General features: G+C 37.4%; 1 protein-coding gene across 1 annotated transcript in view; it reads left to right on the top strand.

Moving 5' to 3' along the window:
- Window positions 1–20553, top strand: part of LOC134358994 (cilia- and flagella-associated protein 46) — a 194298-nt gene that overhangs the window by 11507 nt on the left and 162238 nt on the right. The window contains exons 5-10 of the mRNA XM_063071760.1: window positions 4372–4536; window positions 5687–5810; window positions 9408–9502; window positions 11085–11243; window positions 11659–11758; window positions 19577–19675. Of these exons, the coding sequence (XP_062927830.1) occupies window positions 4372–4536; window positions 5687–5810; window positions 9408–9502; window positions 11085–11243; window positions 11659–11758; window positions 19577–19675 (742 nt within the window). The remainder of the gene's footprint in view (window positions 1–4371; window positions 4537–5686; window positions 5811–9407; window positions 9503–11084; window positions 11244–11658; window positions 11759–19576; window positions 19676–20553) is intronic.

The raw sequence follows: 20553 nt of genomic DNA on the forward strand, positions 1-20553 counted from the left end.
AAAAAATCAGAAGTCGAACTTTTGATCCTAGATTTGACTTAGAGAAAAGGTGGGGCTCTTTTGCCCGTTACTGTCATTTGATTTGAGTTAAGATGGTCCTCTTCTGATTCTTGGATAAATGGATTTGGTTGGTGGATTGATGTCTTTTTTTTAATGGAAGCTTGACTGGCGAATAGCTCCAAGTTTGTGCTCCAAATGGGTTTTTCCCCCTTTTTTTTGTTATTAGTGTTTTTTTTTGTTTTAGTTAATAGGGGTTCTTTTTTCCTTCTTTCTTTTTTCCAAAAAAAAGCTTTAACGTTTTGTTTTTTTTTAATTATTATTGATATACTGTTTAGCTTGGTTGATAGTTTAACTCTTATTCTACCTATGGATATGGTGTCTTGATTATTTTGATGTGTTTTTCTTTGTTGTTGATTTTCAATAATAATAAAAAAGATTTAAAAATGAAAAAATGAGGTGATCACATTTATCATTTTAAGATTCTGGGTTATGAGGTTGTGAGTTATGATAGACGTACAGCTGTGAGATGCGGCTGTGAAGAAGGGTTTATTGTACAGAATTTTGCTTTCTCCATAGATTGATCAATGCATAATTATTGAATTGTTGAACAGGGAGGGATCAAAATTGTGAACTTTTATAATCCAGGTTGGGAACCGAATGTGGAAGGTTGGGGAGAATGATGGGAACTTATTCTGGTAAAAATTATTTTTTGTGGTGACTTTCGTGGTTTCTGGGACAGTAATACTACAGATGCTAATGGGACAGCAGTAGAGGAGTTTCTGGAAGAATATGATTTAGTTTGTTTAAATGATGGAAAAGAGACTAGGATAGATATTGCCAATAGTGAGGGTTCTTGTCTAGATTTGACTCTTATCTCTGCTCCACTTGCTGTACTTAATAGCTGATTTTTTGGGGGTGATCATTTCCCAGTCTTGTGTATTGTAAGGATCAAGGTTCACAGTCAGAATTTGGGTTCTGGTACGAAATGATGCTTTAAGAGGGTAAACTGGGGAAAAAAATTTCAATTGAGTGTGATAAATCATTTGACCGATTGTCTCTAGGCAGTACCAAAGAAAAAGACTATCAGAGTATAATTTCTAGTTTATATGAGGCAACCCATCAAGCCATTCCTTTGGTGTCTAGGAGAGTGGTAAAAAATGTGTGCCTTTTGGACACAGGAATGTGTAGAGGCCAGCAGAGACCGGAAACAGGCATTTCATGTTTTGAAACTTTGATTAACACAAAAACCTTTGCTGAATTTTGGACAGGTAAGAGCGATAGCAAGGGGAGTTATTTGAAATGCTCAAAGGGTGGTTTGGAGGGGATTTTGCTCATCAGTTGGGTGGAAAACTGGCATGACAGTGGTGTGGAGAATGCCAAAGATAATGAATGGTGACAGAGGTTGTAATCAGATTTCATTATTAGTGAAGAATGGAAATTTGGCTGCAATAGACAAAGAAAAGGCAGAATATCTGGGAAACACATTTGCAAAGATACATAGATCAGACATTTTAGGGGATGAACATATTAAGAGATGACAGTAGATTTTGATAGACAATGGGAAGAATTGTGAGACACAAGATGTTTGAGAGTACTATAGATGATGACTTTATGTTGGCTGAACTGAAATTTACTGTCAATTGTGCCACATACTACAGCCCCAGAACAGGATATAGTTAGCTGTCGTATACTCCAGCATCTGCCTGAGGCAACCCTAAAGAAGTTGCTTGAGTTTTTTAAGGTCTGGAAGCTAGGAATGCTCCCAGGAGATTGGAAAAGAGCTATGGTGTTGTCTATTGTTAAACTTGGGAAGGATCCTATGCTGCCTTTTACTTTATTATTTATGTAAAATAATGGAGAAAAATATAGTAATAAGGCTGATATTTGTTTTGGAGATGAGAGAATGACTTCGTCGCTGCTAATGTGGACTTCGTAAAGGGAGATCTACATATAATGCCCTTGTACTACTAGGAAATGATTTTCGGAAAGCTTTTATAGTAAATGAATCAGTAGTTGCAGTGTTTTTGGACATTGAAGAAGCTTATGACATGCTATAGAGAAAGGGCTTTTGGTTAAACTCAGTAAGCTTGATATTGGTGGTAGGTTTTACAACTGGATAGTGAATATTTTGTTTGGCCAGTCATTTAGAGTGAGGTTGGGTGAAGAACTACCATCTGAGTTTTGGGTGGATAATGGAACCCCCAGGATAGTGTTATTAGTCCAGTATTGTTTAATCTGATTATTAATGATATTTTTGATGGTGTTGTGCCTGGGTTCGGTTTGGCTTTATATGCTGATAATGGGACTCTGGAAAAAGGGTCATAATTTGCCTACGTGGTAAAGTCTGTGCAAACAGCAGTATCAACAATGGAAGAATGGTCTTTCAACTGAGGTTTTGGATTTTCTGTTTCCAATTCAAAGTATATGGTTTTTACACAGAAACATAGGTTGGATAATATTCACCCTAATCTGTATGTCTGTTCGCTGTTTTGGGTTCCTATGCTTAAATATTCAGGGCTATGGCTAGATTTGAGACTGACTTGGATAACACATATAAAGTTTTTGGAGGATAAGTGTAAGCAGATCATTAATTTTATGTGCTGCTGGCTGGGAATGACTGGGGAGCTTCTAAGCAGATTCTATCGCTCTTTAATACACTCTTGTTGGGATTATGGTTGAATGATTTATGGGGAGGCAGCTTGTTCAGCTTTATATAGGTTGGATGTCCTACAAGCCAGTGCACTTAGAGTCTGTAGTGGAGCATTCCAGACCACATCAAGAGATGCATTGGGGGTTGAACAAGGTGAGATGCTTCTTGATATAGCGAGAAAAATTGAGCCTTGCACACTTGACTTCCATATTAGGTTGGTTACGTCCCATTTGATGTATTCAGTTCTAATGGATTGTTGGGGATATACTAGCAGAGTTGGTAGATGTTTTGTGTGGATAATTAGGGAATATGTATGGGAGTACGGTCTTAGGGATTTGCAGATTAGCCCAACTGTAACCTGGCCAGGAGTTCCACCATGGAAATTTCCAGATGTGGGAATAGATTTGACGTTACTTGGGGAATAGGCAGGGTCTTGTGAGTGGTGAGAGGGTGTCTGGTCATTTATGGCAGCAGTATTTTTCCTTTTCACTTATCTTTACCGATGTCTTAAAGACCCAGTAACCTGGTGGGCTGTGGGATATTTATCCCCTAATTTAATGTTGAGGAGGGGAAAAGGCTGATGGATGTTTTGTCCATCTACACAGCAGAATTTATGTCCATTATCATTAGTCTGCAAGAGTCGAACAAGTTAAATCAAATAGAGTCGTGATCTGCTCAGATTCTGCCACGGTACTGTAGGGTTTGGAATCAAAGTTTTCAAGGAGACCTGATCTGTTGATGGAAGGTACTATAATTTGTACGTTCTGGAGAGTGTGAGTACAGTTTTGCTGAGTAACTGCACATGTTGGTGTATTGTGTAATGACTTACTAAGTTGGAGGTAGATATTATAGTCAATATAGGAAAGTATGAAGCCAAATCTTGGTATTGGAAAATGGTAGAAATTGTGGGATAGGAATGGGAGAGGTAGATGGTATTACAATTTGCTTTCATCAATTCCGCCCATTGGGAAGGAATAGGAGGGATGTTGTATGGTTGTTGAGATAGTGATTGGGACAAATAGGTTTGCACTCCATTTTGGCCCTTGTTAGTAAACGTGGGACTGGGTGGTGTGATTTTTGTATAAAGTCCCAGCAACACTGGAACATGTGATCATAGAATGCCACAGATATTTGTTGGGACATAGGAAGCTGGTTAGCTAATTATTGGGTAGATCTGGGGTGCCTAATTTGCAGAATACCCTGGCACCTGAGGCAGGGGCGGTTAAATCATGTAGGGTCCTAGTGAACTTTTAAATTAAAACAGGTTTGGGAGGCAATCTCTGATTCCCCGACATGGCTCCTGTCATACTATGTTACAGAAGGTGGTGGTAATGCAACTTCCTGATAGGTGAGAGCTGCCATCAGCACAAAACAAGAATAAGAATATAGACAGATGTAAGCAGGTGAGATTGGGGAATTAAACTGTGTGATAGAGGGCTTGGGAGTGAATTGGCAAAAAAGTGGGATGAGAGAACAGCATTGTCTATGCTTTGTCTTGCTAATGTAGGGGAGGCCTTACTGAGAATCTTTGACTAATTCAGGTCATGCAAAAACAACTCACCAGTATCTTACCTTCCACATAGGCTCCACTCAGAATTCAATACTGAAATGAACTGAAATAAAATTGGAAAAATAATGTATTTGTAACACATTTCTATGGATGAGCTACCATAATAGTTAGATTATCATTGTAGAAATTAAAGTGATGCCTTCTTTTACAGGTATGACTTCCTCATTTACAATGCCTCTGTTATATATTGGATGGTGATAAGGCAATTTTTAAAGCCAGGCTTCTATACCCATGTGATCTCAAGTCTTTCTGAAGTAATAAGATCATTGGAAATGATTGGCGATTCGGATTATGAATGGAGGGCTCAATTAATGATGTAAGTTGCTTATTCTTTTTCATTGTAAAATCACATATAGTTCAATAATGTATCAGCAATAGGTAAAACATAATTATATTACTGCAAAAAGAATATATTTGGTGATGACTTTTTGAAAGACTATATTTGTGACTTTTCATTAAAGCAAAATTAAAGCGCTAATAAAAGCTTACATCTGTATATTCACAACCTAAGGATATATAAAAAGTATGTACAGCCAATGAAATATTTTTGGCATATAATCACTATTTATAACATAGAAAAATTAGCAGCTAATTTTTAAACAGGGCACTTCCAGAATGGCAATGTGATAATTAAAGATAATCAATTTGAATGATGTTGATTGGAGAGGACATGTTGAATTGAGATAACACCTTGCTCTTTGAAATACCGACTCAACTAAGCATGATGTATTCTGATATTTGATTTATATGCATACATGAGAAAATTCTTTCATTGCTATTGTTGCTGAAGAGGAATCTCAAAGCAATTTCGTTTTTCATTTTGGTAGCACTGAGGATTATAATTTCACTTTGGAAAGATTGGAAATGGGCTGATATTTACAACAGTCCAGTAAAATCGTAGTTACCATTTTATTATTAGCATCTTGATTGCAAATTTATTTAGTTACTTGAACTAAAATTTTACAGTTGTGAAGATGGGATTTAAATCCATCTCTTGGACCCATATCTTTGGCTTCTGGGTGATAGTAGTTTCACAGCTGCATTGATTATAACCAAGAGCGTTCGTGGAAGTCCATTGTGACAAATTGTTGTTGTGGTGATTCAATGCTGGAATATAACCACTATGCTCCTTCTGTCTATGATGCCAATGGTGTTACTCTGTGATATTGAAGCATACGATACTGTCACATTCATTGGCATTTGGTGCTGGCTTCATTGATGTCAACTTTGGCTATGATTGGTATGTTCTGATAGGTCCTCATGTTCTTAGAAGAGGATAAGTCAAATATAAATTTATGTATTCCACTTATGATTTGGGGGAAGAATAAGTCAGCAAGGCACTTTGCAAGCGAGGAAATAAGCAAGGTTTTAGATTACAATAATTATGTAGTTTAAAATAATTATTGTTAACTATGCCTTACTATATTTTTTATAAAAAGTTCAAACATTTCTACTTGATTTTTCAGAACACGAATTGAATGTTTTTTGGATGATGGGAAAATGCAAGGTGCAACAAACTTTTCAAACAGTACAGCGAACTTCATTAAACGTAATGTTCCCCACATGTACCCAAAGATACTTTCTATTCAGGTAAAAGGCTTTTTGTTTGATATTTCAAAAAGAAGCAGATTTTTCAGTACCTAAGTGATAATAAAACATACATAATAAATCTACAGTAAAAATGAAATATTTAGCTTACATTAGCATTATCTTATGTTGTTTCATTGTCCTACATTCTTCAGTTGTTTCTTGAGTTAGGATGGTTTGTGGTGTGAAATGTGCAATGTCCCTTTACTATCTTTATCCTTTCCAGCTTTAGAAGCTGTCGATACAATGATACTGCTTGAGAATTAGCTGTAGAGCTATAATAGAGTTGTGAGTGGGAAGGGTTAAGATGAGGAATGGGGTAACAGCAAGTGTTCTCCTGTGTCCTGGGTTCGAGTTTTCTGGGTGAGTGAAGTTCCAGTAAAAGACTGCACACCCGTAACAGTGTGGTTGACTTTTAACTTCCCTCTGTAATCTCTCATCAAGGCATTCCATCTGATGGCAGTTTGGAACAGGTAATTAATATTGGATGAGAAAGACATTCTGTGAATGAATACAAAGAAAACAATACTTTATACATGAAATCTTCTAAATAAATGTGTCTGCATACCAAAGCCTCTTGGAAAAAAATTAACCTCTGCTCTAAAAGCAGAATAAACTGTAAATACTCAAGGTCAGGCAACAGCTCTGGGGAGAGAAGTGGGAATATACTTTGGGTTATTGGAGCACCACTTATAAGAAAGGTCACCGACCTGAAACATTAACTATCATTTCACTTTCCACAGATTTAGAGGGATTATCCAGTATTTTTGGTTTTTGTTTCAGATTTCCAGCTTTGCAATTTTCCCCCCACACAACGGATGCAAATACATATCCATGCCTACATTTCCAGTATTGCTTTAAGTTATAGATCATTTCACTTGACTGTTTTTGCAGGTTACAATCTTAAGGGAGCTGTACTATTCCTTAACACTGCATGTAGACTTTCAGGCAAAAACCCACCTGTTTTCTTCTCTAGTTGGGCCTTCCAAATCCTTATCTGGGAAGTCATGTGAACTTTTCTTTTATGAAGGTGGGTTACCAGCTGGTTCAACCAACTTATTTCCAATAACCATCAGTAGATCCTGTATCTAAAGTACTTGCTACAGAATACTGAATTCTGGTATTTGAGCCAGTGTCTGAGAATGCCAGATTGGGTTGCTCAGTGGCTGTGCAAACATGGCCCAGGCAGGTGAGAATATTTGAAAGAGGGAGGGGACAAAAATATGGGAAAGGAGAAGTAAGAAGTGCATACTTCTGCAACCTGAATTTTGTGAGTCTGAAAATATTATATGGTAAGGAGGAAAAGAAGCATCATAAATGCATCATTATCTTCATGAGAATCAAAATAAAACAGTAGATGTTGGAAAACTAGGAGAAAGAAACAGAAAGTTCTCAGCAAGTCAGACAGAATATATGGAAAGAGAAACAGAAATAATATTTTGGTTGAATGCATTAATCTGGACAATACCATCGACTATTCGGTGAATTACTGAGCATTTTAATAAAACTGTGTGAGGTTATTAGGACAGTATTTGGGAGCTAGTATTTGTACTTGATTGCAGGTGTGCGGACATTTAGCGTTGGTTAGGGCTGGTTCCAAATTCAGGATGTAGTTTGCATAGAGTTGTTGCTGATGTTCTATAATGAAATAGGTGTCTTTTTGGATCCCTAGTCTCCGTCAGATTTTGATGATGGTCTTCAACCTGAAATATTAACACTCTTTCTCTTTTCATAGATGTTACCTGACATGCTAATTACAAACTTAAAAGAACTGAACTATTCTTAACTCTTCATGTAGACTTATCTGTTTCTAGTACTATAAATTAAGAAATTTGCTTTGTTGCACAAAAGTTCCATAAGTTTACAACATTCAGTTAATTTTCTATAATATCTGCAGAGCCCTGGCAATTGACTTTATGCTGACAACTCCTGTGATTGGAAGCACTCTGCTTTCTAAGCTTTTGGACTGAAGGAGAAGATGATATATGTTGCCAGTCTTTGTCAGTGGTAGCAATTACGTGCCATTTATTCTGCAAGAGGAAGAAAATTACCTTATTGTATCTATGTAAAAAATTTTCTATGGTTGGAGACTGTGAGTCTGTTTCAGGGATAAAATGTTGTTGTGATGGTTAGAGTAGTTATTTTTGCACTAATTGCACAAGGATATGGCAGGGTACTTGGGATTTTAGTAAAAAATATTATTAGACGAAATTATTTTGATGTGAGTGATTGGATTGTCCTTGAGACAGTTTGTGTAGTTGTTAGAAAATGGGAATTGACATCATAAATTTTTACCAGAGAGGGATTCAGATGCAGAATCTTAAACTCTTAAACTGGATCTCATAAGCCATTTCCCGTTACTGATGCTTCATGATAAATTCTGGTCCTAAAAGACCTCCCTCACCTTTTCTAACCCTCTGAATAAGATATCCGAATCTGCCACTGAAAGTTGAGATGTCTGCTCTTATCCCTGGTTTCCTTTGCCCTTTTTCTGAGTTAAGCCTGAACAGTAACTTCCTGCAGCTGTTCAAAGCAATGAGCATTGCCCTTTTAAAAATACTGTCATGGCTTCAGTCACTGCCAATTCATTTTTTTCTGGTGCTGAAGCAATGTTCCCTCTATTTTTTCACAGCTGTGCAGACAAACTATTGCTTTGAAGAACAAATTTTTACATGGGCTGAAAACTGTGCGTCACTTAATTTTTTTTTGTAAGTGCACATCAAATAAATACAAACCACAACTCTCAACACAAATAAACAATGTCAGGCAGTCAAAACAACTGACAGGCACAATGGCAAAAAGTAAAATGTTTTGACCAGACAGCATTGACATTCAATGGGCTGGTGCTTTATTAACAATGAGTGGCCAATTTCCATTCTGTGTTTAGTGTTACAATTTGTAACAGTTGTAATTTGAAATACTGATAATGGAAATATATTTCAAAGTAAAGGTTGTACATTTATTATTTAGAAATTTATGAATTATATTAATTAACATAGTTACAGGGGATTTCACAATTATATTAACGTAGTTTTCAAAATTATATTAGCATTATATAAAAGAAAATTCCAGCTGCATGGCAACAAAGGCTGGGTAAGTGGAGATATTTCAGTTACTGTGCGGCTCTGCTCCCACTTAGGTTAGAGGGAACAGTGTGCTGAAGACTCCTGAAGGTACACATCAAGAATATACACTAAACTACTTGGTTGATAATATGTAGAACTTGATTTCATGAACAAGTCTGATCGCAAATTTCAAATGTGACCTGCATAAGATCAAACCTACACAGGCTAACCACATATCATAATATAAGCATAATTCATTTCTTTCCTGAGACTTTTCAGTAGTGAAAATCTGTAAAACACTGCAAAGTACTCCATAAAAGACTTGTAGAGCATTTAGGTCTATATTTTTGTTTGTATCCATTAAATGTTTCCATTAGATTGTGCATTAGTTCAATACATTTGGGAAAAGGGCTTGTGAAATTCTAATTGTAAGATTTCTTTTTCAGCACAAAATTACTGAGTCCAAATATTTTCCTTATTAATTTGTTACTTTTGAAAATCCATGCTTACAATATATTGAACATTTGGATTTTAGGTATTTCATAACCTCGTGGATTTTAACAAAGTGAGTAAAGAGTTGAAAGGGTCTATCCACCTGACAGCAATTTGCAAGATTCAGAGGTTGAAATTGTAAGTATCTAATTTGGACTGATAGCCCCTTTTTCACAATGAAACAATATCAATTTAAGTTATAGAAAAATACAATTAAACTGCAAGTCTAATTGTGCAGCTGCAAATGAATGGTGACAGCTATTAAGTTTTTGCATTGGACATTAATCTTAGCTAGCTGTCAAAACATCTGGGATCTACGTGAGCATTGAAATCAGCTTTGTATTTACTTAATCAATTGATTGAGAACTACTAATACCTTCAGAATCTGAATTAGGAAGCAAGAATTAACATATTAATTTCAATGTCAAATCAACTGTGAAAAACCAAAATAAAGAAAAGTATTCTGTGAGAGCCGCAGCAGTTGGAGAAGATGGTTCAAAACTATTCTCCCAAAGGAATAAACACGAGGAATTCTGCAGATGCTGGAAATTCAAGCAACACACATCAAAGTTGCTGGTGAACGCAGCAGGCCAGGCAGCATCTCTAGGAAGAGGTACAGTCGACGTTTCGGGCCGAGACCCTTCGTCAGGACTAACTGAAGGAAGGGCTAGTAAGAGATTTGAAACTGGGAGGGGGAGATCTGAAATGATAGCAGAAGACAGGAGGGGGAGGGATGGAGCCAAGAGCTGGACAGTTGATTGGCAAAAGTGATATGAGAGGATCGTGGGACAGGAGGCCCAGGGAGAGGGGGGGGGGAAGCCCAGAGGATGGTTCATGAACATTGACCTCAAACTTCCGCTAATGCCCCACCTCCCCTCGTACCCCATCCGTTATTTATTTATAGACACACATTCTTTTTCTCTCTCTCCTTTTTCTCCCTCTGACTATACCCCTTGCCCATCCTCTGGATTTTCCCCCATCCCCCTTTTCCTTCTCCTTGGGTCTCCTGTCCCATGATCCTCTCATATCCCTTTTGCCAATCACCTGTCCAGTTCTTGGCTCCATCCCTCCCCCTCCTGTCTTCTCCTATCATTTTGGATCTCCTCCTCCCCCTCCCACTTTCAAATCTCTTACAGGCTCTTCCTTCAGTTAGTCCTGACGAAGGGTCTCGGCCCGAAATGTCGACTGTACCTCTTCCTAGAGATGCTGCCTGGCCTGCTGCATTCACCAGCAACTTTGATGTGTGTTGCTCCCAAAGGCAGGTAGGTTTGTACCATAAACAATGTTCGTGCAAACAATATCCAAATTTTAGAAAAAAAAATTAAGAAGAATGAGGAGGAACAGGTAAGGCTTTTTTTTAATTGTACCTGGCTTCTAAAGTTTTATAAACGTCCACTGCAATAGTCCCATATAAGCAATTTAAATAGTATTTTAAATTTTTATACTTCTTGAGTCACATTCATGCCTTGGTATTTACTGATTTGTGTAATTAAACTTAAATTTTTTTTAGTCTTGGTTTGTCTTGTGTTTCTGTGATATCATTATGGAGGAACAAATTGTATCATTTCTTAAAGCATGCATTACTAAATGACAATAAAAGAGGACTACGTGTCCTCATAATCTAAATCTAATCTAAAAAAATATTTTAGATTTTATAGTTTTGCCCAGTTTAAAAATATTTTGGTGACTAAAACATGACTTTGTAATTTTGACCATTTAGAGAATTCAAAGAAAAGGAACTTCCACGAAACCTCACAGTTCAGCTGAATCAGATATATCAACTTATAAAATCATGTGAAAGTGCCTCAACTACGAATTTTGCTGGTCAGTCAGATACAGATGAAAAGTCAGCTACTACCCAGCTGACTAAAAATGAAAGGTAGGTTTGGTAACATTGAATTGAAATTCTGGATATATTTTCATCATGCAAAAAAATACTAGATGTTTTCAGTGTATTGGTGTGTAGAAAAATATCAGGCTGGTGAAATTATTTTGAATGGACTCTTTTCCCTTATAAATTGTAGAGTAAATGTTTAATAATATGAAAAAGCATAATATTGGCACTAGTACTTTGTATATTCCCAAATATTTTCTGTTATATAGTGGAATGACATTTTCAATTTAGCACATAATATTTTATTCTCTGCATAGTTTAGCAAAACTGTACTACAAATTCATATTGAATTCCAGGGGAAAGTCAGTTGTTTTTGTTGTGTTGCATTTATTTTTGGACTTATCCCTGTAAATACAGTACTTTGTCTAACTTAATGCTTCTTTCAATCTGCTATCTCCAGGCTATCTTTGCTGTTGGAGTTAGCCCATTTTGCATTAGAAGTAAAACATTCTGAGATGGCATCGTACATTATTAATGAACTCAAAAGTCATGAACCAAAAGTAAGTAGCAATATGCACTAACTTATATTATTTAACATTTGACATGGTTTACATATCCAATACAAATAATATTACCATGTGATAAATTGTATAATCATAGAAGTGATGCATTCGTCATATTTGCAGACAATTATATTTGAAGTATCTGCATCCAAATACTTATGGAGAAGGAGCCTTTATTTATAATTTGAGTTCCAGTATCTCCTCATATTACAACCACTGCCACATACAGTACTGTGGTTAGCACAACACTTTACAGTACCAGTAACCTGGGTTCAATTCCCACTGCTGTCTGTTAAGGAGTTTGTACATTCTCCCTGTGACTGCATGGGTTTTTGCTCCAGGTGTTCCGGTTTTCTCTCAGATTCCAAAGACATATGGGTTGGTAGGTTTGTATGAAGGTTTATCTGTTTAGTCACTTTAAAAAACTTACAAGCACAGACCTTAATATACATTGCTATTATAGAGCTGAAGTATCTTTGTGAGTTCATGTATTTTAGTAAGTTTTTAATATTAATAAGTTTAACCCCTGAATTTTTATGATCATCTTATATTTATTGTACAGTTTATAATTTGTTTTTTGCACAGATCCCAGAATAAAGTTTGTGGGGAAGCTTTATAAATGCCAGTCTGATAAAGCTTACCCCAAAATTAGCAACAATTAAATACTCTGAGGTTTTGATGAATTTTCTTTTCAATGGGCAGGGAAAGTGTCCAATTGCATTTGTTAATCCATAAAATATAAATAGGAGAGGAAAAAATGTAATTATTTATTGGGTTGGTTGTCAAGATGTAGGCAGATTATCCATATTTCTATTTGTATTGGTGAACAACCCTTAAAGGTGTCTTATTTCAGGAGGTAGGCACTTATAGCTTGTAGCTATATTTAGTCTTATAGCTGTATTTATGCCCTCCACTGCTCAAGAGAAGTGAGATCAATGAATTAACTCCTGAAAATTTTAATAACTCAACTATGTAATTTTTGGAAGCATCTTATACATTAGTTTCATTCCTTTTGCTACTATTTTTCTGTTAGTATGAAGAGAGCAGGATAATGTTCTTCTCAAACTAATGTATTAGTATTTTGGATAGTATGCACTTATTTAACTGTCCACTTGATTTCACCTTCACCTATCACCTTCTACCTGTACTCCTCCCCCCCCCCCACACACCTTCTTATTCTTGGTCTTCCCCACTCCTTTTCAGGCCTGATGAAGGGTCTCGGCCTGAAAAGTCAAATTTCCTTTCTTTCCATAGATGCTGCCTGAGTTGCTGAGTTCCTCCAGCATTTCATGCAGAATTTCTTATGTTTATATGCACTCCTCATGTTGTTTTTAGACAAAGTATGCTATTGGAGTCACTACGTGAACATTAAATGTTATGTCTTTGAGACTCCTGAAAGTGAGCATTGCATTTATAATCAGCATAAACAGGATTTTAGGTTTCTGAAGGCAAAATGAATGCATTGAAATGTTTACAACACGATACTGGCAGTCAGGATAGCAGTGAAAAACGTATGCTAGGATCATAATTTTCTGATTAATCGGCACTTGCTTGATCAGTACAGGATACACTCACAATTTATGTCCACAGTCATTACAATGATTTCAGCATCTAGACCATTAACTGGACTATTTGTCATCAGACTGAATACATTCATTCTGTCCAGTTCCCCAAGCAGTCCAGTCTCACCGTGGTTAAAGGCAGACTCTTCCTCTTAAAGAGGAAATAGGAAAGCTTGGATCTTGAAACCAGTGGTGAAAGTCATTCAAGAGGCCTCACATTCTTCACAGAAGAAATAGCATAGTCAAATACAGAATTTGCGGCATAGGTATTCTATCATGTAGTGCAGTACTTGCAAGTGATACATAGCCAAATTTATGCTATAATTTGATTATATTTATCTTAGTGCATGGAACATGCTTGTCAACATTTCTAGTCCAGGTTCCAGAGGTCCAGGTCAGAGTTGTGTCAAATCACATTCTAGCTTAATGATCCACCATCGTGGATTTTACGACCTGGATCTTTTAGACCGATGATTAGACCTACGTATATTCTATCGTATCTTTCAACACCCATTCTTGCCCCAGCTAATCTTGAGTGACCTGATGCTTCCATCGAAAAACACGATTTAGATTCATCCATGCACACCCCTAATTGTATCGTCAAAACTCTCCCACTTCCAGACTCACTCCCTGACGTCCCTTAAACCTCACCAATGACACACAATGTGTTATGATCCAGAGCATAACTAAGTTTCCACCTGTGGAGCTGGTGGAGAAAATGTCTTTATTTGCATGAAATTTAAAGGCAAATTCTATTGTGTGTGACATCTTGGAACTCTTCCGGCTCAGATAGAGCCTGCCTACAATGCTCCTTTAGTTGACATCTTCTGGATAGATCATGAAACCATATATTTCACTTCTTTTATATCTTTTACGTATGTTTTTCTCTTGAATGTGATTCTGGAACTGTTGGAGCCTATGAATTTCTGTTTGGAGAATGTTTGTATGTTCCAGCGTTCTGCAGTCTCTGAGAGGATTCCAGGAGACAGAAGCAGCATGCATGAATCTCGTAGCGAGCATGCTGCGGGACAGGGCGTAAGCGATGTTTGACTCCAATTCGCCCATTAAAGCTTTCACTGTGTGCCGATTAAAGTGACGAGGGAGACTGAAGCATTGAGGCAAGTGCAGAGGATGAGTGCCGGCGGCCTGCCTTTTGATAGCTCTGCTACGCAACCAGAGGGGGAGAACCTGCTGCTGTGCCCAAGAGTGTTGCCCAGGTTTTCTGCAGTTTGGATGTGGACTTGGACTATAGACTTTTTTTTCAGTCTTATAGTTTTTTATATCTACAGCAGTCTAGCCTCTGGATCTTCCTAATGTAACTGGCATGTCTCGAGTGAGCCACGTCTCAATGAAACACAGAATATGGCAATTCCTCATTTCTTTACCTTAGGTCCTCAATCTTGTTCTCTAGTGACTGTACATTTGCTAACAAGATGCTTGCTAGAGAAACTTTCAATGCTTGACCTTTCAGTCTGGCTTGGAGTCTTGCCCTCCTCCCTCTCTTCCACCCATGGTGATGTACCTTTGTCCGCTTAAAGGTGCTGTACCTGCATACTTGAGATTTAAGACTACTGAGTCCTTCAGAAGATTGTGAAATTGCTAGTTCATTGAGACAGTTCAAAAATATGTTGCTTCAAGGGAAATTACAGGCTGCAGATCGCAGTGAGAGTAATTCAGAAGAGGTATATTCAGAAGTTGTGTAAGCACCGCACAAGACTGTGGTACACTAGCATCATCTTGATGATCATTGCAACACTGAAAGAAGCCTTTCCTTTCATAAAATCTGCAGGGATTTCTTATTAAGTAATCTATTCAGTTCTATTGCCTTGCTTTTTCTTTTAGCTCAGTACAGAAGAAGTCTCTCATACCTTACCAATTCCCTTTTGAAATCCCTAAGTGACTAAATATCATATAAACAAAAGGTTTTCCTCCTAAGAACCCTGTGTTTTTGCCCACCTCTATAGATCAGTTCCTGCTAGTCCTTGAAAATTCATTATTTGAAAAACTACTTGCTATTTACTTCATCCAAACCTGCCATGACCTCCTCTCAGTCAAATTTACATATTCCCAGATTCACCAGGCTAACTTTGTAACTGAAATCATTCCTCCCTGGAATGATTCTAGTAGATATTTTCTGCACCCTCTTTGGCACATTCACATCTTCTCTAAAGTATGTACAATAGAACTGGACACACTAGTCCAGTCATGGTCAAGTCTATGTTTTCATCTAGGATTAATATAATCACCTTGCTTTAAACTCAGGATCGTTTAAAAGGTACCAGCCATAGCCTCAACATAATCTCTCACATACATGCACATATACATCCAGATCTGGCTGTGCCTGCATATCTTTCAGAACATTATCTTTTTATCCATGTTGCTTCTACTTAACCCTGGCCCTTCCCATTGCTAAGCAATGTTATGTCAAGAACCCTAATGCTCAGATCCTGATACAAGCCCCTCTGCTCGAGCTCCTATAGCTGAAAGTTGCTTGCAGCTTGTTGTGGAGAGACTGCTTTTGAAAGTTGATGGTGAACGAATGAGATCAAATGGAGTTACTGCTCAGTGTTGTCTCCCTTGTTCTTTGTTGTACAGCTCCTTGCTGCCTGGAGGTTTATGTAAGTCCAACAATAACATGATGAGCAAAATCGGGATCAGAATAATCTGTGGAGTAGCCACTGCCAATTCCAATAATGGTGCACACTTTACTGAGACTCACACCTCTGTCCTGGTCCTGCCCAAATCCAGCCTTCAATGACAGTCTCTTTTCTTTAAGCAATTGATTGCTGTGAGTGTGCAGGATTAGGGCAAACATTTATGCCATTTTCTTGGCACGGGAATGTGCAGCATCTGGGAAGGCACTGTACCCTCTGTACCTAATAAAGTAGCCATTGAGTGTATGTTTCTTGGTCTTCTGCTGCTGTGGCATAGCCTCTTCAAGGTTTGACGTGTTCTGTGTTCAGAGGTGCTCTCTCTTCTGCACACCACTGTTGTAATGTGAGGTTATATGAGTTACAGTCACCTTCCTGTCACCTTGAACCAGTCTGGCCGTTCTTCTCTGACCTCTCATTAATAAGGTATTTTTGCCCACAGAACTGCCGTTCACTGGATTTTTTTTTTGTTTTTCACACCATTCTCTGTAAACTCTAGAGACTGTTGTGTGTGAAAATCCCAGGATATCTCAGAAACTCAAACCACTCAGTCTGGCATCCACAATCATTCAAAGTTCAAAGTAAAATTTATTATCAAAGTGCATACATGTCACCACATACAACCCTGAGATTCTTTGTCCTGTGGGCATACTTAGCAAATCTATATAACAGTAACTATAAACAGGATCAATGAACAACAACTGCAAATGCAAATGTAAGTAAATAGCAATAAATAATGAGTATGGAATAACAAGCTAAAGAGTCCTTAAAGTGAAACCATTTTTTGTGGGAACACCAGAAATAGAATAAGTTTATTTATTCCTTTTGGTTCACAAGCCTGATGGTTGAGGGGTAGTAACTATTCCTGAACCTGGTGGTGTGAGTCCTGAGGCACTTGTACCTTCTACCTGATGGTAGCAACAAGAAAAGAGCGTGGCCTGGGTGGTGAAGATCTTTGATGATGTATGCATGTTTTGCTACAACAACTTTTCACGTAGATGTGCTCAGTGGTTGGGAAGGCTTTACCTATGATGTACCCGGATCCACTACCTTTTGTAGGATTTTCCACTCAAAGCATTGGTGTTTCCATACAGGTTGTAATGTAGCAAGTCAGCACACGTTCCACCACACATTTAAAGAAGTTTGCCAAGGTTTTTGATGACGTGCTGAATCTCCTTAGACTCCTGAGGAAGTAGATGTAATGTTGTGCTTTCTTTGCAATTACAATTATATGATCGGTCCAGGACAGGTCCTCTGAGATGGTGACCCACAGGGATTTAAAGTTACTGACTCTCTCCACCTCTGATCCTCCAATGATTACTGGCTCATAGACCTCTGGTTTCCCTCTCCTGAACTCTACAATCAGTTCCTTGGTCTTATTGACATTGAGTGAGAGGTTGTTATTGTTACTCAGCCAAACTTTCAATCTCCCTCCTGTTCTGATTCATCACCACCTTTGATATGGCCCACAACTGTAGAGTCATCAGAAAACTTGTGTGTGGTGTTGGAGCTGTACTTAGCCACACAGTTATAGGTGTAAAGTGAGTAAAGCAGGGGGCTAAGCACGCATCCCTGTGATGATAGAGATTGACCATTCCATGGTCAGGTCACTTAGATCACATTCCTTCCCTATTTTGATGTTTTTGTGTGAACTACAACTGAACATTTTGACCATGTCTGTGTGATTTTATGGATTGAGTTGCTGCTGCATGATTGGCTGATTAGATATTTGCATTAACACCAGGTGTACAGGTGTACCTAATAAAGTGGCCACTTTTAGCACAACCTCCATTAGCATTCTTGTCTTAGGAACATATAGAAAACATCATGTATGCTAAGTGAGGAACTAGTGTGGACAATATTAATTTATTGTTGTTGCGTTATTAAAATATTCAAAAATGTTAGTCAAACATTGTTCCTTAATAAATCTGCGTGGCTATTAAATCAAATGTTTACAAATGCATATTTTTTCTCTGTTCGTCTTTTTCTGGAGTCTTTACTGATTTAAATAGATGTGGAGGATGCCTTAAGTGTTGCACACTACTTAAATACAGTTATTATTAATTTACCCAGATCAGAGTTTTAAAAAAATGCATCAATGAATAAAATGTGATGCTATCACTAAATGGCATGCTACTGATTGCCATGGTGTTCCATTCTCAGAATCCCTTGCCTCTGAAGTTCTTCATCCTTAAATATGGAGAACAGGGGTAAGTCAATTGAAAATGTTTCCCCATTTAATGAGTCCTGGGTGAGTGGATAAAGTTCAGGTCATCAGATCATAGAAAGAAAAACCTTTAAAGAATAAAAAAGGGAGAAAATCATTATCAAATTCTTGAAGTCTTACAGGTGATGCTGACAGGCTCAATAAACTGATTAGAAAGGCTGACTCTTTTATAGGAATCAACCTGGACACACTGGGGGCTGTAGTAGAACAAAGGACCCTATGGAAAATCCTGGCAATTCTGGACTATGTTTCTCACTCTCTGCATGCCACCTTGGCTGAACAGAGGAACAGTTTTAGTAAAAGACTAAGACAACTGCGCTGCCCCAAACAGCGCTATATGAGGTCATGCGTATTCTCAGCCATTGGACACTATAATAAGTCAATCAATGGCCGGGAAAGTGGTGACCCCCCTCCTGTTAGACTGTTTGTGGTAACTTATTTTTTATTCTTTCTACTTCTCTTCTAATACTTATATCTGTGCACTTGTAATGCTACTATGACGCTGTAATTTCCTTTGGGATCAATAAAGTATCTATCCATCACAGATTGGTGGTATGTAAATAATGGAAGAAGATTTCAGCAGTTGCATCATGACTAAAGAGTAGTAGATCAAAGAAGTTATTGCCTTGTGAAAGTTATGCAAAAAGGATGACAAATTAGCTACAGGTGGAGTTCCTTGGCGGGGGTGGGGGCGCGGGATGTGCACTATTGGTTTGAAGTTTATTCAAAACTTCATGTTCCAGATGAAGCACTTTAACCTGAAACAATGACTGGCTATTTCGCTCTATAGGTGATGCCTGACGCACAGATTTCCTCCAACAGTTGTCTTCTGCTCCATTTTTCGTATCTACAGTCCCTTGTACCTCTCACAGAAAATTCTAGATTGATTCCTTGATTAAACAGTTTCTTTGTCACCAATGATGTGAGCAAGCCTATTATAGTTTTGTTCATTTAATCTCCAATTGTGGAAAATTCTTTTGCATAGATGATGAAGCAGGCATTTAAAATTCTAAACTTGCTAAGTGAGCAACTTGTTTACACAAGGATTATAAGCAAAAGAAATATTGATGACATGCTGGCATAATTTAAATCTTATAAGTAAATGAAATAATGTGGCTTGTACGGAAAGAGCAACATTTGAGTGTATACTATTCGATATTTAAGAATAAACAATATTTTTGAAAGAGATGGTTAATTAGGCACTTCTGTGTATTATCTCATTCAACTAGTAATACTTACAAGAGACTTGATTTTTTTTAAATGACTGATAAAATCATTTGCTATACATAAGTTTATGTTTTACTTATACTTTTGAGCAGATGTATCTTAGAGCCAACAGTGTAATAAGATGACTTTGATCAACCTGTTTCTGCAGGATAAGGCAACAGCAATGGAAATTGAATGTTTGGAATCTGAATCTGAAATACAAAAGCTGGGAACAAAGGCAGAGAAATGTACCAAGAGCTTTGTAGAGGTATTAATAGTTACTTTTTCCAGCTTCATTTTGTGTTTTTAATTTTCTGTATCCTTCATGTCAACTTGGATCATTATACCTCAGTTATTTAGAATAGTTTAATGGTAAATATGTAGCTAATGCAATAAGGATGTCTTTTCCATTAGGGAAGAAAGACATTTTGGATTAGGATTTAAAGGACAGTATAATAAATTCCAAAGAACATGATGGATGATAATGGAACATTTTCAGAATGTTAATTATAAAGCAGTATGTTCATTCACATTTCCTGCCTGGTCTTTTTTTCTTATTTAGAGCAAATAACAGTAACAAATAAATGAAAGAGAAATCCATTCAGCCCCTTAAAGCTCTGCTGCTATTTAATAAGTTCTAAGTGTCATTTCCTGAATTTACCCCAGAATCATTTGACTCCTTTATTTATATACACTGTCTTGAATATGTTTGGCAACTAAATCTTGTTAACTTTCTTGGATAGAGAATTACCAAAGCCTCACAACCCTCTGGGCTAAAAATAATCTTATCATGTTTGTCCTTAATTACCATCCCATTATTTTGAGACAATAAATATTGTTTCTTGACACCCCAACCACCCAAGAGAAACACAATTTCCATAACTTCCCTGTCAAATTCCAGGACAATTGTGTGCATTTCAATAAAACAAAATGTGGTTGTAAAAAAGCAATGTCAGAAGTTGCTTTGAGAGGGCTAGAATATAAAAACAAGGACGTACTTCTGAGGCTTTATAAGTCAACCCATATTTGGAGTATTGTGAGCAATTTTGGGTCTCATATCTGAAGAAGGATGTGCTGGCCTGGAGAGGGTCCAGGAGAGGTTCACAAGAATGATCCCAGGAATGAAAGGTTTAGGGTATGATGAGT

The sequence above is a fragment of the Mobula hypostoma genome, chromosome 19, assembly GCF_963921235.1.
Source record: "Mobula hypostoma chromosome 19, sMobHyp1.1, whole genome shotgun sequence".
NCBI classification, from domain to species: domain Eukaryota; kingdom Metazoa; phylum Chordata; class Chondrichthyes; order Myliobatiformes; family Myliobatidae; genus Mobula; species Mobula hypostoma.